At 43.7% G+C, this 18,597-nt stretch overlaps 1 protein-coding gene across 1 annotated transcript in view; it reads left to right on the forward strand.

The window, feature by feature from the left end:
- LOC129854446 (carbohydrate sulfotransferase 8-like) overlaps positions 1-18,597 on the forward strand; it is a 225,004-nt gene that overhangs the window by 202,571 nt on the left and 3,836 nt on the right. The window contains exon 4 of the mRNA XM_055921492.1: positions 16,964-17,001. Within this exon, the coding sequence (XP_055777467.1) occupies positions 16,964-17,001 (38 nt within the window). The remainder of the gene's footprint in view (positions 1-16,963; positions 17,002-18,597) is intronic.

The raw sequence follows: 18,597 nt of genomic DNA on the forward strand, positions 1-18,597 counted from the left end.
GGTAAAATAAAAATAAAGAAAGAAATTGGTGCGTGACAAATACAATTTGATTTGAACTAGTTGTTAACCGATGTCACTAGTTTGTATTGCCTTATGTAAGGAAGCATGTTGTTTTACTTCACACACCACACACATGCCTGCACGCACACAAGCACACACCCACTGTTTATTTGCTGTTGTATTTGTGCTGTTGCCAGTGTCTTCTGTCTGTGTTGTCCATTTTGTCTTAAATCACTTTTTTTATCCCCTGTCCACACAGGAGGCCTTTTGCCTCTTGCCAGGCCGTCAATGTAAATAAGAATTTGTTAAATTAAAATAAATCCATCATCCGGTCACACAGGAGGAGCTTTTTACAGACAAATCCCTGCCCCGAGTGCATTCGGTCTTCCTCCTCTTCCTTTAGTTCAGTGAACATCTCAGAGCGGCTACAGTGGAGATTCAATGGTTAGCCATTGGTAGCCATTTGGCTAAAAACATGGTAGGCTAGCCACAGCTCGCAGAGCTATCTAAAAGTTAGAAAGTCCAGTAAAGCGCCAGTAATAGCGACTTCCACAGAAGGGAAATGTAAACCAGGCAGAATAGATTATAAACGATGGTAAAAGTTGTGAAGTAGCAGTGAATAGAGACGCTAGTGGCAAATGCAAACTCTAGCTACAACACTACAGCACTGTAGATGAGTGTGTCGTGTGTAATATACAAAAATCTAAAAATAAATACACCAGATACAAAAATAAAATTAAAGGAAAGTAGACAAAAGCTTGCTAAATTGACTCTCAATAAAAAAAAGTGTATCTGACATTGAATTTTTTTAAACAAACAACACAACAACAGTGTGCCCAGTCTGGGCGCAGTAGGATTATCTCAAGTCTGATCATTAGTTTCATTAAAACTGAATTAGCTAATGGAGCATAGCTGAAGAGTTTTCCTGCTATCAGACTCTGCATGTAAAAGATAGGGCTATCTTTGCTGTTCAGTTACCGGTCCACAAAATACACTGTATGTTGAGGTTGTACTGTTTGCCTGCCTAAGCATGACATACTAACAAGATCAAATTTAAAATTACATTTGACCTGACTTGCGTGAGCTGGGATGCCCGGTATAACATTGGTAAAGTGCCTTATATAAGTGCCCCAGAGGAGTTCCCTCCTCAGATTCTCCAGATAGTGTATAGCCAGGCAGGGCAGTACTGGAGCTACAGATGGTCAGAGAGTGTCTTACCCTCAGGTAAACATTCACAGATGACAGAAGGTCTGAAAGTGCTCACGAGGTCTGCTGGGCCTGCATGACATGATTCCTTCCTATGGACAACTCTGTTCTCTCTGACTGCCCTGCACTACACACCTTACTGGAGCCTACCGTAGCTGAACTAGGAAGAGGAGGGGGATGCTGTTCTGGGCCGTTGCCTGTCTGTCCCGAGGGAGTGGAGCGGAGCAAAGAGGTGCCTCAGCCTCCTGCCTCCTTTAGCCTTATCTCTGCTTTTAGACACAGAGCCCTAAGAGCACAACACACATCCAGTCATCTAGCCACTCCATCCTCGTATAGAAATCCCGTAATGGAGCCTTTGATGGCGCTCTAATCAAATACGCATCAGTGGTGCCTAACCAGGAGTTCTGGAGATGTTTTTTCCCCCATAGTTATAAGAGTAATGTAGCTATGATGTAGCTACACAGTGTAAATCAGTGGTTCCTAAACTGTAGGGCAGGTCATGTTAGTCATTGCATACCTTAGAGAGCTATTTATAACTTGTCAGAAATGTCCAGATCAACTAGCCCATGTCAGCTAAAGAAAATGTATTTAGGTTTTTTTAGCCCGTAGACATTGTTGTAATATTTTGAGTCACTCAAATATTACATGAATACACATTAAACATGGCAAAATGTATAATATTGCAAGAAAATGTGCTTTAAAACTGCTAAATGTTCTTTGCACCCCATGACAAAATGTGTAGAATGGCAGGAAATAAGCTTTAGCACTGCAACATTCTCTCCACCAACAAGAGGAGTGTGAACAGTTTGTGTCATGAACAGTGCTTGTGCCCATAGAAATAGACATGCGCGCTGGTGGGGGGTGGGGGGGGGGGGGGTGGGGGGGGCTGTTCCCCAATACTGGAAGGGGAGCCTGAGTGAAAATGTTTGGGAACCCCTTGTGTAAATATTATTATACTAATGGATCTATCTGTAAATTACACCAAGACTGATGTGAGTGAACACAAAAGCACTTGTACACATCAGGAGGTGAGTGAGCTGGACCGTGGTTGTGTAGGAAGAAAGGAACACTAATGTATCTGTAACTTACACCATAGACTGATCTGAACATCACAAAGCCTGTGTACTTGAGCTGGACCTTGGCTAGGTGGGAAGGAAGGAGCCATATAATTACCTATAGAATCCTCATAAATATAGTGAATTCATAGGATCTCAATGGAAGGAACACTATTGGAGGATGGCAGTACTGACAGACAGACAGCAGGAGACTGGCCTGAGACACTTTGGGCTCACAGCTCAGATCACCACGCCATGAATAAAAGACAGGCTGCTGCTGTGTGCATAACCAATGAATTCCTTTTGATACTTCATAGCCCCTATTCAGCTTCATTATATGGGGTCTATATCTGGACTTAAATTGCCAATGAGAGGTTGGACTGTATTGGTTAGCACAGGAAGGGCTTGATAAACTGATGTGTTTGTTTTATTTCCTGTGACTTGCTCAATGATCTTTGTAGCCTACTGATACTACCATGTCTGAAACCCAAGCAAGTATAGAGAATAATGTCTAGAGAAATGTGCAATGTGCGTCTATCTGCCTGTGCATCTCCAATGTGCAAAATAATTCTGTCAATGTCGTTATCCGAAGTAATGCCAGTGAGTTCTCTATTTACCAAGACCAAACTCTTGATGTGGTTTTCTAATTGGTCATCCAGATCTGTAAAAGCAGCAGCCTATCATCTCATCCTATTGTGGGTCATCTGGATCCCTTAGGGACAGTTAGAAAAAATAATGGGGTATAGAGGGGGGGGGGGTCCAAAATACAAGGAGGGTTGTCAACTTTGTTTTTGCTTTGGGGAGTGTTGTGTGGTTTATTACTACCAACAGGTGGGGTATTGTATTTACATTCACCGGTTTTACTATGAAATGTCTTCCATTTCCTCATCATCTTGCATACGCCTCCAATATCAAGCTGTTGCGGTACTTCCCTTATGCATGCTAACTATGCCACAGCTCAACATAGTCTACCAGTCTAACTGTCTATCCTGCCCTCTATCCACCATTCCTAGTGACAATAGTGGTAGGAGGATCGTTTGTCCAGATCTGCAATAGGCTAACTAGCAATCAAACCACACATAAAATCATTCAAAGCCACACCCATTTTCAATATAAATCCACAAGAACATAGAGGAATAGCTGATAGGCAGCGGAGAGGCCACGTGCATCATTGCACATGAAAGAACAGCGAAGACATGAGACACGCAGATCAAAAGCTCCCCTATTGATCTTGTTTAGGGACAATCAAATGATCTACAACAAGACCATGCAATGAATAATTGCATTATTGTTTTCAAGTGAGTACAAAATTATATTCTAGGCTGTAAACTGCAGTGAAAATGACATTTGAATAACAGTGCAAAAGCCTTGTGATTTGAATGTTTCATTCCATTCATTCCATTTGAGTCAGTCGTGACTCTACTCTTAACAGTCTATAAGGTCTAAAAAGGCACAGTAGCGGTCTGGCTGTATTTTTACTTCTGATACTGACAAATGAAGTCGTTCTATAATAATGTGGCTGTAAAGGCAGTCAATGTTGTTCTCCTCCTCAAACGAGGAGGAGCATGGATAGGACCAAGATGCGGATTGAGGGAAATAAGCCATCTTTTAATGAAAACAGCAAACAAGACACTACAAAACAACAAACGTGACTAACCTTCAACCGTCCATGTGTGGACACAGGAACAAACACCCACAAAACCCCAGTGAAATCCTGGCTGCCTTAGTATGACTCTCAATTAGAGACAAACGATACACACCTGTCTCTAATTGAGAATCATACCAGGCCGAACACAAAACCCAACCTAGAAATACAAAACATAGACTGCCCACCCAAAACACACGCCCTGACCATAAACACATACCAAAACAACATAAAACAGGTCAGGACCGTTACAGTGGCTACATATGCTCCCAGCAGGCCCAGTTATTCAGGAAAGTTTAACGTGCGCTCTGCCTCCCCCCGATCCGAGCGGCTATTCCTTGCGCACCTAGAACCTAACGCTTCAATATAGCCTAAATATTTGTCATTTAACTTTTCAAATGTATTACTTTTTATGTGTGCCATAAACACAACCATTATGTTTTACCTGCACACGTTCATCTAAAATATCCTTCCAGTATCAAAACTGTTCACCAGCCACGCCATTTGATGAATGGGAAGAGACATCTGTTACAAAACATCAACAAGTTTAATGACAAGTCTTCTTTACTGGGTAGAATGTAGGGGGGATGTATCTGTTGAGATTGGCATAGTCCTCTACCGGTCAAAAGTTTTAGAACACCTACTCTTTCAAGGTTTTTCTTTATTTTTACTATTTTCTACATTGTAGAATAATTTTGAAGACATCAGACTATGAAATAACACATATGGAATCATGTAGTAAACCAAGAAGTGTTAAAAAAATCAAAATATATTTTATATTTCAGATTCTTCAAAGTAGCCACCCTTTGCCTTGATGACAGCTTTGCACACTCTTGGCATTCTCTCAACCAGCTTCATGAGGTAGTCACCTGGAATGCATTTCCATTAACAGGTGTGCCTTCTTAAAAGTTAATTTGTGGAATTTCTTTCCTTCTTAATGTGTTTGAGCCAATCAGTTGTGTTGTGACATGGGGGGGTATACAGAAGATAGCCCTATTTGGTAAAAGACCAAGTCCATATTATGGCAAGAACAGCTCAAATAAGGAAAGAGAAACAACAGTCCATCATTACTTTAAGACATGAAGGTCAGTCAATACGGAACATTTCAAGAACTTTGAAAGTTTCTTCAAGTGCAGTCGCAAAAACCACCAAGCGCTATAATGAAACTGGCTCTCATGAGGACTGCCAAAGGAATGGAAGACCCAGAGTTACCTCTGCTGTAGAGGATAAGTTCATTACAGTTACCAGCCTCAGAAATTGCAGTCCAAATAAATGCTTTACAGAGTTCAAGCAACAGACATATCTCAACATCAACTGTTCAGAGGAGACTACGTGAATCAGGCCTTCATGATCGAATTGCTGCAAAGAATCCACTACTAAAAGACACCAATAAGAGGAAGAGACTTGCTTCAGCCAAGAAACACGAGCAATGGACATTAGACCAATGTCTAATGAGATTTTTGAGTTCCAACCGGCGTGTCTTTGTGAGACGCAGAGTAGGTGAACGGATGAGAGTAGGTGAACGGATGATCTCCGCATGTGTATGTCCCACCGTGAAGCATGTAGGGGGAGGTGTTATGGTGTGACGGTGCTTTGCTGGTGACACTGTCTGTGATTTATTTAGAATTCAAGGCACACTTAACCAGCATGGCTACCACAGCATTCTGTAGCGATACGCCATCCCATCTGGTTTGGGCTTTGTGGGACTATCATTTGTTTTTCAACAGGACAATGACCCAACACACCTCCAGGCTATGTAAGGGCTATTTGACCAAAAAGGAGAGTGACGGAGTGCTGCAAAAGATGACCTCACACTCCCCCGACCTCAACCAAATTGAGATGGTTTGTGATGAGTCGGACCGCATAGTGAAGGAAAAGCAGCCAAAAAGTGCTCAGCATATGTGGGAACTCCTTCAAGACTGTTGGAAAAGCATTCCAGGTGAAGCTGGTAGAGAGAATGCCAAGAGTGTGCAAAGCTGTCATCAAGGCAAAGGGTGGCTATTTGAAGAATCTCAAAAATGAAATACATTTTGATTTGTTTAACACTTTTTTGGTTACTACATGATTCCATATATGTTATTTCATAGTTTTGATGTCTTCGCTATTATTCTACAATGTAGAAAATAGTAAAAATAAAGAAACACCCTTGAATGAGTAGGTGTTCTAAAACTTCTGACCGGTAGTGTATATTTGATTGTGGTGTTTCAAATGCAAACCATGATGTTGAAGCCCCCAAAGTCGGTATGCTTTGCTTATTGGTTGTGTGGTGCATTGGCACAGAAACCTTTTGGTGGAAAAATTGTTGCATATATTTTATATAATTCTAAATATAGCATAAACATATTGAAAATCTGATTTCCCCCTAGCTGATCATTTTCTGCAGCCGATTCTGATCGTAGTGTAATGAAACAGGCAGGGAGAGTGAGCTCATCCGTGGTGGTCGGCCAACCATCAACCTACCGGCCTGCATGGCTTTGAATGTGCCACAAAAGCATGCTGAAGTTGCAAAATCGATATCCACGTGTATATGTTATTTGTGGTCGTAAACATTATTTTGATTTATAGGTCATTCAATAAGGGGGGAGGGTGTGCACATTTTATACAGTACGGAGGGGGGTCATTAAGCAGAAATCATGAAACTAACAGAAACCAACAGCACTGTGCGTGTTCTTCACAGCAGCACCAGAATCTGGCCCAGTCATATCAGCAGCAGCAGTCCAATCCAACAGAGTATTCCCCCTCCGCCTCAGATACAAACACATCTGACAAAAGGCCAGATGTCTCATTTGTCTGATTAACCCAGTTCTCTTTGGCCAGACATCTAGTGAAATCTGCACTATTCATGTCTTTAACATTAGTGTTTTCTTACTACTGCTTGACACACCGACTCTCTCCCCTGTTGGAGTTGAAGGGAGTAATTGGAGAAATCCCTCGGCTGTCACACGTGACACGTAAATATTATTCCAATTACAGCGTGTCCAGCCCGCTAGCTGTCAAATTACCAGCGCCGGGAGCCGAGCCGCACCTCTCTCTCCCGTCTTTCTCACACCTCCAGACAGAAAGGTACGCGAGACACAAAGAGAGAGAGGAGAGGGGTGGAGCCAGGCAGGATGTGTGTGCAGACAAGGTGGTTGAGCATTTTAAATGATCAAGTGATCAGACAGACCCAGACAGACCCAGACAGATCAGACAGATTCTACAAGGCTGTTTCCCCCTCATATTTAAGGGAACTCACTAAATGCCTTAGTGCCTGAGCTTTGTTTTTGGTTTGTTTCCTCTTACATAGGTACATCAGCATTGTGGTGTGCTGACAGTAGCAGTCAGTATGCAAGGCTATGTCATCCCTAGCAGGATCCACAAGTAGCTGTGTGTGTTTCACATCTCCCAGTGACACCTCAGCTCTGGAGACCCAGGGGCACGAGCCACCTGACGTGTGGGAGAGTTATTTCAGGCGTTTGAGAGCATCAGTCAGACAGAGAGACAGACAGCGTGGTGTGGAGCAGAGTGGCGCGGCATAACACACCCTGCTCTCATTAGTACAAAGCTCTGGAGGAAGCTGAGAAATAGTTGCTGTGCTGTGACGATCAGCCCAGCCTGTCTTACAGCCTGTATCAGACACAGCACAGCACAACACAACACTACACGGTATAGCCATCCAATCAATATCAGACAGGAAGGAAGAGCTGCTTGTGTGAAAAGCACAACAAATTATGTATTATTATTATCATCATCATTTTAGTAGTATAAGTAATAGTAGTAGTAGTGGTAGTAGTAGCGGTAGTAGTAGTAGTGGTAGTACAAGTAGTAGTAGTAGTGGTAATAGTAGTACTAGTGGTAGTGGTAGTAGTGTTAGTGATAGTAGTAGTACTAGTAGTGGTGGTAGTGGTAGTAGTGGTCGTAGTGGTAGTGGTAGTAGTGGTACTGGTAGTAGTAGAGGTACTAGTAGTAGTAGAGGTACTAGTAGTAGTGGTAGTAGTGGTAGTAGTAGTAGTAGTACTAGTAGTAGTAGTGGTGGTGGTAGTACTAGTAGTAGTAGAGGTACTAGTAGTAGTAGAGGTACTAGTAGTAGTAGAGGTACTAGGAGTAGTGGTAGTAGTACTAGTAGTAGTAGTAGTACTAGTAGTAGTAGTAGTAGTGGTGGTGGTAGTACTAGTAGTGGTAGTAGTGGTAGCGGTGGTAGTAGTAGTGGTAGTAGTAGTGCTACTAGTAGTAGTCGGGGTAGTGGTAGTGGTGGTAGTGATAGTGGTAGTGGTACTAGTAGTAGTGGTAGTGGTAGTGATAGTGGTAATAGTACTAGTAGTAGCAGTGGTAGTGGTGGTAGTGGTAGTGGTACTAGTAGTACTAGTAGTGGTAGTAGTAGTGGTACTAGTAGTAGTAGTGGTAGTAGTGGTAGTGGTAGTGGTAGTAGTAGTGGTACTATTAGTAGTCGTGGGAGTGGTACTGGTAGTAGTAGAGGTACTAGTAGTAGTAGAGGTACTAGTAGTAGTGGTAGTAGTAGTAGTAGTACTAGTAGTAGTAGTAGTGGTGGTGGTGGTGGTAGTGGTAGTGGTACTAGTAATACTAGTAGTGGTACTAGTAGTAGTCGTGGTAGTGGTAGTGGTAGTGGTAGTAGTAGTACTAGTAGTAGTAGTGGTAGAAGTAGTAGTACTAGTAGTAGTAGTGGTAGTGGTAGAAGTAGTACTAGTAGTAGTAGTGGTAGTGGTAGTGGTGGTAGTGGTAGTGGTAGTGATAGTGGTAGTGGTAGTGATAGTGGTAGTGGTAGTAGTGGTAGTGGTAGTGGTAGTAGTGGTAGTGGTAGTGATAGTGGTAGTAGTACTAGTAGTAGCAGTGGTAGTGGTGGTAGTGGTACTAGTAGTACTAGTAGTGGTAGTGGTAGTAGTAGTGGTACTAGTAGTAGTCGTGGTAGGGGTAGTGGTAGTGGTAGTGGTAGTAGTAGTACTAGTAGTAGTAGTGGTAGTGGTAGAAGTAGTAGTAGTACTAGTAGTAGTAGTGGTAGAAGTAGTAGTGGTAGAAGTAGTAGTAGTACTAGTAGTAGTAGTGGTAGTGGTAGAAGTAGTACTAGTAGTGGTAGTGGTAGTGGTGGTAGTGGTAGTGGTAGTGATAGTGGTAGTGGTAGTAGTGGTAGTGGTAGTGGTACTAGTAGTGGTAGTAGTGGTAGTGGTAGTGATAGTGGTAGTAGTACTAGTAGTAGCAGTGGTAGTGGTGGTAGTGGTAGTGGTACTAGTAGTACTAGTAGTGGTAGTGGTAGTAGTAGTGGTACTAGTAGTAGTCGTGGTAGGGGTAGTGGTAGTGGTAGTGGTAGTAGTAGTACTAGTAGTAGTAGTGGTAGTGGTAGAAGTAGTAGTAGTACTAGTAGTAGTAGTGGTAGTGGTAGAAGTAGTACTAGTAGTAGTAGTGGTAGTGGTAGTGGTAGTGGTAGTAGTAGTACTAGTAGTGGTAGTGGTAGAAGTAGTAGTAGTAGTACTAGTAGTGGTAGAAGTAGTAGTAGTACTAGTAGTGGCAGTGGTAGAAGTAGTAGTAGTACTAGTAGTGGTAGTGGTAGAAGTAGTAGTAGTACTAGTAGTAGTAGTGGTAGTGGTAGTAGGTGTACTAGTATTGGTAGAAGTAGTATTAGTACTAGTAGTTGTAGTGGTAGAAGTAGTGGTAGTGGTAGTGGTAGAAGATCTAGTAGTACTAGTAGTAGTAGAAGTAGTAGTAGTACTAGTAGTAGTACTAGTAGTGGTAGTGGTAGAAGTAGTAGTAGTACTACTAGTGGTAGTGGTAGAAGTAGTAGTAGTACTGGTAGTGGTAGTGGTAGAAGTAGTAGTAGTACTATTAGTGGTAGTGGTAGAAGATGTAGTAGTACTAGTAGTGGTAGAAGTAGTAGGAGTACTAGTAGTGGTAGAAGTAGTAGTAGTACTAGTAGTGGTAGTGGTAGAAGTAGTAGTAGTACTAGTAGTGGTAGTGGTAGAAGTAGTAGTAGTAGTAGTACTAGTAGTGGTAGTGGTAGAATATGTAGTAGTACTAGTAGTGGTAGAAGTAGTAGGAGTACTAGTAGTGGTAGAAGTAGTAGTAGTACTAGTAGTGGTAGTGGTAGAAGTAGTAGTAGTACTAGTAGTGGTAGTGGTAGAAGTAGTAGAGGTAGTAGTAGAGGTACTATTAGTCTTGTTGTTGTTTGTTGTTGTTTCTGCTGCTGTTGTTTTGTTTTTGGAGTGAACCAGATGCAGTCAGGGGGCACGTAGCACGAAGCGAGAAGAAATTATAGGTTGAAGGCTGGAGGCCAAAGGTGGGGTACTTGAGAGATGAGGCACTCTGGGGAGAGGTAGAATACAAGCATGGAGAGGCAAAGTAAGGGCCTGGAGGGTAGCTAGGAGAAAATAGGAGAGGGCTGAGACTGGAGGGAAGGTAGATAGCAGAAAATAGGGCAGGCTTTAAGCTAAAGAGGAGTTACCATAGAGGCCTGGAGTGTTATTGAAGGGGAGGCGGAGGTTGTGATTGTTGCAGCCCAGAGTCTACAGGGCTTGTTATGAATGTAGGCTTGGTTTCGACAGCACAGAAAAAGTCAGACAGTCTAAGTGTCGAGCTCAACCATTCCTGTTGCCATTATCCTGTCTTCCTGCTGAACTCATACAGACAGCTTCCAAGGTTTGCTTTTGACAGGTAATCAATCTGAGCGATGCCCATGTGTAGGTCAGTGTCAAGGAGCAATACGATCAGGCTGTTTCAGCATCTCCTCTAATCCCCTCCACCTTCAAAAGTCGGGGTTGTTACTCCTGTTTTGAGAGACAGCAATCTTCCCCTTATAACCCATAGTAACCCTTGGCACTCCACTCCTCATCCTCCTAGGATTACTGACTTGAACTGTGGTCAGTGCAGAAGCATTGAAGCTTATCCACAGATACAAGGACGGGGCTATCCCGTCTGCATTCTATTTCACTTAGCATTCCACCCACTGTTCCACAGCTCCACTCACATGTCCGCCCTCATCAGGCCTGCCTGTAATCAGTGGGGCCGGTGACAGGAAAACACAGAGTGCGTGAAAACAGCAGGGCTTACTTAAAAGAGAGGCCAAAGTAAACAGTGACAGGGCCAATTCCATTTACCTATCTCACAGCAAATATTCAGCAGGTAGATCACCACTGGTTAATGAAGATACAAGAGGAGAGGAGGAGAGGAGGAGAGTGAGGAGAGGGAGGAGAGGGAGGAGAGGAGGAGAGGATGAGGGAAGGAAGGAAGGAAGGAAGGAAGGAAGGAAGGAAGGAAGGAAGGAAGGAAGGAAGGAAGGAAGGAGAGGAGGAGAGGAGGAGAGGGTGGAGGAGTAGAGGGAAGAAAGGGAGGAGAGGAAGAGAGGGAGGAGAGGAGGAGAAGAAGGAGAGGAGGAAAGGGAGGAGAAGAGAGCAGAGCATCTCAACTACGGCAGAGAGGAGAGAGGGTCCAGTGGCTCAGAGATAATGTGTAGTCTGAACACAGACACCACATGGAAACACTGAGGGCAATACCCCCCTCTTATCTGTTTCTCTCTCTTCCATCTAGCTTTTCTCTCTTCTTTCACCTTCCACTCTTTAGTCCTCCTCTCCATCTGTTGCCTCCACCACAGACACAGGCAAGAGAGCAGCCAGCCGTTTCCCCGCAGACTTGCCTCCCTACCCTCTTCTAATATCTGGCAGCGAACCAGCCAACTTTGAAAACATTACGTGCAAAAAGTGCTCCACTTTCTGAACTTTTATAACAACCTCCAGCAGCCTGTCTGAGCTGTCATCGATAGGGGAGGGGAGGGGTTCTGTGGCGTGTGCTGCTGTGGCATGCGTGCTCTGCTGATAGGTCAAGAGCTTCTCAAGCATCCTAATAAGATATGTGCCAATTAAAGCCTTCTGGTGCTGCGGCTTCAGCACAGATAATTAATTTAACCCGTGGATCGCTGCTGACAGGTAGCATTTGTTTACACATCTCTGCTTTCACGAGCTGCCAACCAACCATGCCTCTGACGACTCTGCGTAATATTTACACAACCGCCCCTTCTCATCCGACTACATACAGCATAACACTGTTACACGCAGTTTACATGGGAATCACCTATACGAAGGGACTGCCTGCATTTCCTTGCCTTGAGCTTGTTATAAACTAATAAGCAGCAGTGTGGTGATGCCTTGGCTAGAACAGCTGTAATGTCTCAGAGCATGAAAGTCAACTACTCTGAAAACAATATACTGAAGATGTTCATGTGGAGGCAGCAGGCATCTCCAACTTTATTTTAAATAGCTTTCTTTCAGCTTTCGCTGCTTTCAGTTCTATTCCACTGAATATTGATGTGGTTCATTATGCTTAGCTTGTACTCTTACAGCTGAGACATATGAGTCAAGCCATGTGTTATTTATGCTTCTTGGGCTGCTGATTAATGCAGTCTGGTTGTATACAGTACAGTACATGCTGGCCTGCCCTCAGACTTCTACTAATAAGACTGTAGCCTACGACCCCTGCGATCCTGTCCAATCTCTGACCTTCAGTTAGGATCAAAGGTTGAATAAAAGCCAATACATTTGCAGCGTCGTGCAGCTCATTAACAGTTGAAGTCGGAAGTTTACATACACTTAGGTTGGAGTCATTAAAACTTGTTTTTCAACCACTCCACAAATGTCTTGTTAATTAACAAACTATAGTTTTGGCAAGTCGGTTAGAACATCTACTTTGTGCATGACACAAGTCATTTTTCTAACAATTATTTACAGACAGAATATTTCAATTATACTTCACTGTATCACAATTCCAGTGGGTCAGAAGTTTACATACACTAAGTTGACTGTGCCTTTAAACAGCTTGGAAAATTCCAGAAAATTATGTCATGGCTTTAGAAGCTTCTGATAGGCTAATTGACATCATTTGAGTCAATTGGAGGTGTACCTGTGGATGTATTTCAAGGCCTACCTTCAAACTCAGTGCTTCTTTGCTTGACATCATGGGAAAATCAAAAGAAATCAGCCAAGACCTCAGAATTTTTTTTTAGACCTCCACAAGTCTGGTTCATCCTTGGGAGCAATTTCCAAACGCCTGAAGGTACCACGTTCATCTGTACAAACAATAGTACGCAAGTATAAACACCATGGGACAATGCAGCCGTCATACCGCTCAGGAAGGAGACGCGTTCTGTCTCCTAGAGATGAACGTACTTTGGTGCGAAAAGTGCAAATCAATCCCAGAACAACAGCAAAGGACCTTGTGAAGATGCTGGAGGAAACCGGTACAAAAGTATGTATATCAACAGTAAAACGAGTCCTATATCGACATAACCTGAAAGGCTGCTCAGCAAGGAAGAAGCCACTGCTCCAAAACCGCCATAAAAAAAGCCAGACTACGGTTTGCAACTGCACATGGGGACAAAGATCGTACTTTTTGGAGAAATTTCCTCTGGTCTGATGAAACAAAAATAGAACTGTTTGGGCATAATGACCATCATTATGTTTGGAGGAAAAAGGGGGAGGCTTGCAAGCCGAAGAACACCATCCCAACCGTGATGGCAGCATCATGTGGTGGCAGCATCATGTTGTGGGGATGCTTTGCTGCAGGAGGGACTGGTGCACTTCACAAAATAGATGCGCCACGTTAATCTTGTTTTGCTAATTACTTCAGTAAATGTGAAGCCCCAAGTTCCTTGTATTCGGAGTCTTCCTTATTATACCCTTAAAGTCATAAGAGCTAAGACACTACAGGCTCAGTGAGCTGAATGATGAAAAGCTAGTGGCTGCTCTTTACCCACCGCGGGCACAGGCCTGGAGGGGGCATGGACACTAAGTCTCTCTGTCTTCCTCCAGGCTCTCTCCTGAGTTTCTGCTGGTTAAGAATAGGGCATTTAAAAAGTTCCTCCCTGTGTCCATGGCAGTGATCCTTCATTTAACAAGCTCATTATTTCACCTTGTTTTTGTCCCTCGTGCTCCTCTCTGCCTCGTGCTCCTCTCTGCCGCGGCTGCGTTTGCATGAGGCGAGCGGCTGTGGTGGCAGCGATCGGGGGAAGGAAGGAAGCGTTTGATGCGTGTCGGTATCGGAGGAGAGCCGTAGAGAGACAGAGGTCTTTCAGAGGGAAAGGCGGTAATGGATCCCACTAATGATATGGCCTTTGCTTTCATGACTCCCACAATAACACCGACCTGGTTCTACATTGATTAAGATTATGATTACCATGGCGACGCTGAGGAGGTCACGCGTCTTGCCGGTTCCTGCTCCACTTTCCTTTTTTATTGCAATGTTTCTATTCTACTGAGCCATTTACTTGATGTTCCTATTTTTATATTTGATTATTTCTTATTGTTGCATTTTCGTGAAGCAACCTGCAAGTAAGCATTTCGCTGGACGATGTATACCATGCGTATCCCGTACATACGACTAATACAACTTGAAACTTGAAACATGGATATTCAGGGCCCATATTGAAAGGATAACCTTGGGAAGCTGAAGGTTGGGGGTGTGGGAATGTAGACTGTTCTCTGAAGGTGTTAGGCAGGAAGGCAATGCATCTGAGGACATCACATAACAATGCATTAATATCCATTATCCACCTTCAATCTGCTCAGCTACTGTAATGGAATATAAAAAGAACTGAGAAAATTGTTATTGAATGAAAGGAAGTATATTTCAGCTATGCTATCCATCACAATGAATATGTTAAGTCAATGGGGACTTGCATGCTCATTTGATTCACCTGGGTTTTGTACTATTGCTGCAATTTGTGACACAGAAATAAAAGACAAATGAACACAGTTTACTTGCATCACTTCGGCAGAGTTTTTGGATTCCTAACTTGTATAAGCGAATTTGCTGAACCTCATAAGGAAGCAAATTTGAACAATTGATCATTGTTTCACAGCCTGGAGAAAATCAATAGAATAGTTTGTTTAAGGGTGAAATTGCAATCAAACAGCACCATATATATTAGTTTGAACAAAATTCATGGTATAGACATAAATGTTTCTTACAAAACTAAACACACAGCTTTTTACAGTAAGGCATTGTGATGCTATTCAGGGCATTGCCTAGCACCCAGACTGCAACTAGGGGAAAGAGAGAGAAAATGTATTAGTAAAAGCAAAAATTAATTTCCTTTTTAATTGAAAGATCAGTGAAAGACTGAGATTTTTATAGCTATCTATTGCACATGCAATTACCTATCCACAAAGTCAATTACCTATCCACAAAGTCAATTACCTATCCACAAAGTCAATTCCATCTAAATTCAAGCAGTGAATACATGTACTCAACTGTATTCAATTCAACAGACAGAAAGTGAACTTGCATTGAACCCAACGAGGCGCACATTGGAATTACTGATTGTACTAATTTGAGGAGAATCCAGCACGGGGTAAAGCTGGCTATAAACCAGCACATTAAAGCCACATAATTAAATAGAACACTATTATACTGTTTCTCTATGGATAAAGCTATGGTTGTGACAGTGAGCAACATCACTGACAAAATCCTGGTCCCAGATCGGTTTGTGGAGTCTTGCCAACCCCATACAACGTGACAATTACTATACAGTAGGAGTTGGCCAGACCGTACAAAGAAATCTGGTACCAGGCTAGTGAGCAGAGCAGTGTGAGTGACAACACAGTGCTCCTGACAAAAACAGCACTTAGCAGGAAGCAGTTATTAGACCTCAGGAGATTTCAATTACTGGCCTGATGGGGTTCCTGATCAATGGTGAAGCATGTATCTAGATGAGATACACACAGAAGCATCTTTCCTGGACTGTGTGTGTGTGTGTGTGTGTGTGTGTGTGTGTGTGTGTGTGTGTGTGTGTGTGTGTGTGTGTGTGTGTGTGTGTGTGTGTGTGTGTGTGTGTGTGTGTGTGTGTGTGTGTGTGTGTGTGTGTGTGTTTGCATGCGTGCGTGAGCCATTGCAGCCTAGCAGTGCTGTGTGTAGTGGACATTTTATCTTGGTAATAGTATGGTGTGTCCTGTTAGATATGCATGTGTTTTATATTCAACCATGTCAACTGACATACAAGATGCACTGAGACATTATTAGGGTTAGGAGATCAAATAAGGCTCCGACAGCTGAACAAGATTAGAAAATGTCAAACTGTGTGCCATCACCTCCCTAAACCTGCTACAGAGGAATAAACAGAATCCCAGACACTACAACAACCAACCCCCCCAAGCCCTTCTGCAGTGCATACTAATCTAAAACAACATTGTATCTGGCTGTATGGTTGTATGGTTTTCTCCCAGCCCCTCTGAGACGTATCTAAGTGTTAGAGGAGACGGGGGCCTTGCAGATCTCACCAGTTAAGGGGGGTGGTGGGCCGTGACCCACATCTGGGGCCCCCTCACTCTGCAGGTTCCTATTACTTCCCTCTGTAGATTGGAAGTGACAGGCCACTCTGGCAAAAGTGTCTGAGCCCCTCTCCCATCAGCAGCCGCACAGCCATCCGCCAAGCTGTCAGCCTGATTACACATCAACGAGAGAGGGGGACGGGGGAGGGGATGGGGGACCCCGGGAAAGGAGATGTCCAGCTGGAGAACACACACTAAACACAACGCCTGTCTGTGCTGTCCCACTGGTTGACTGGCTCAGTCACATCTGCCAATAGACACGTCACCACCTGTCTGTCTGTTTGTCCCTCAGCTCAGACATTCCTCTCTGTGTCGCAGAACCAACCTATCTTTTCTAGCTACCCCACTAAGAAATCAACCTAGCAAATAGTTCACAGACTCCTTACCCCACAACTAGGACTATCAAAACACAACTCATTTACCAACGTTTCATGGTGCTGCAGATTCATTACTTAAATAGATCTAGATAGCTACCTGTCTCTGTCTCCCCCCTGTGTAAAGCAGCTGATGTGGAGGAGAGGAGAGTGATACAGTGAGTCAGCAGGCCTTCTACCTGATATTACAGCAGGAGGAATTCACTCCATTACCTGGGTCTGATGCATCAAAGGACTACCTCTCCTCCTCAACAAGCAATAACTAAACATGTTGTCTCGTTTACTTAAGTGCTCACTCTCCCTCCCTCCCTCCCTCCCTCCCTCCCTCTCTCTCTCTCTCTCTCTCTCTCTCTCTCTCTCTCTCTTCTCTTCTCTTCCCAGGTGTGAAGCTAAGAGGAACAGCTCGGCAGTCCAGAGAGGTACGTTGTTTTCTACTCCTCCTCCTTTCAAACAGAGAGAGAGTGTATGTGTTTTTTATCTAATATGGTGTTGTGGCAGTGCAGTTTCTGTGTGTGTGTGTCTGATAACATCAGTGTAGCAAGGCTGACCTAAGGCTTCCCCCAGTGCCCCCAGTGTCCCAGTGTGCCAGCTCTCTGCAGCCCATGGAGAGTAAAGTAGTCTTTGTTTTTGCAAGCTGGAATGGCTCATAGAAGCAGGAGCCTGTTTCTGTAGCGTGCAACCCCTGGACAAGATGCTAGTCTATTGCAGGGCCTTACCCCCAGTCTATCTCCTTAATGCTGAGTGCCAAACAGACTGAGGCGCATTTTTACAGTCTTTGGTATGATTCGGCCAGGGATCGAACTCCCAAACTTCCAGTCTCAGGGCGGACACTCTAACCACAAGGCCACTGAGTTGGTCCAGCCCAGGGAGAGCCAGGGGATAAAGGCTCTGTGGAGGTCTTGGTGTGAGGCTGCAGGAGCGAGAGAGAAAGCGAGAGAGAGGGCACAGCCAGGGCTTAAACTACCACCTCCTGTAATACCAGCCAGGAGACGAGGGGGTTCAGTGTGAGACTAGCTGGCTTTGAGGCTGCAGGAGAAAGAGCACAGCCACGGCTGGTTGCTATGTCAGGCACACTCCTTCTGGTTCCTCTCTTTCCTCCCACTGACCTCAGTTTGCTCTGGTGTTCTGCTCTCAATAGAGATGAGAGACTTCCATTAGTGTGAGTCCTGCATGTGGGTGTCTGATATGGGCTGGCTACACTGTGGCTGATCCTGCTCTGCTTCCCAAAATGAAACGGTCAGGGAACCATTCCTACTACTGCTTCCTCCTTTGGAGGTTTCCCAGGGGATATAGGTGGGAGTACTGGGCATCTGATCCAATGGATGTCAGATAGGAGATGAGCACAAGTTCATGATGTGTTCCCATCACGTTATCCGTACAATTAGGATTATACATGCAATCTATTGCCTTAATGGCGCCATAATGACTTTTAATTGAAATAAAATGTCAAAACGCATGATAGCCTCAGGCCATCTTACCATCGTAATCTGCCTGTAGATGATTCAAATTTAGATTTCCCAGTAAGTGTTTATAAGACATTTATATGACATTAGAGCTCCGTTTATTGGTAGTTCACCCAGTCATTTACAGTGTGTGGCATTTCAATCGGAAAGGTTGGAGAGTTGGTCAAGATGTAGAGAAACAGCACCACTAAGTGTTGAGTCTGAGCACTGCAGAAATCAGGAACGTATAGATTTTTTTTAAATCCACCGAAGGTTTTTAAAAGAGGGTTGGTGAATTAGTTCACGGAACTTTACAAAGAGTGTTTCACTGAATAAACATATTTTCATTTTGAATCCCAGAGAAGTTTAAATAACCAACACCTGTTCAATCAAATCAATAAAATGTATTTAGAAAGCCCTTTTTACATAAGCAATGTCACTAAGTGCTAACCCGGCCTAAATGTCACTAACCCGGCCTAAAACACCAAAGAGCAAGCAATGCAGATGTAGAAGCACCTGTAATTGAAGTCTTGCATACATTTGACATCTTTGAGTGCCATATGTAAAGTCGAT

This window comes from Salvelinus fontinalis, chromosome 4, assembly GCF_029448725.1.
Source record: "Salvelinus fontinalis isolate EN_2023a chromosome 4, ASM2944872v1, whole genome shotgun sequence".
Lineage (NCBI taxonomy): Eukaryota > Metazoa > Chordata > Actinopteri > Salmoniformes > Salmonidae > Salvelinus > Salvelinus fontinalis.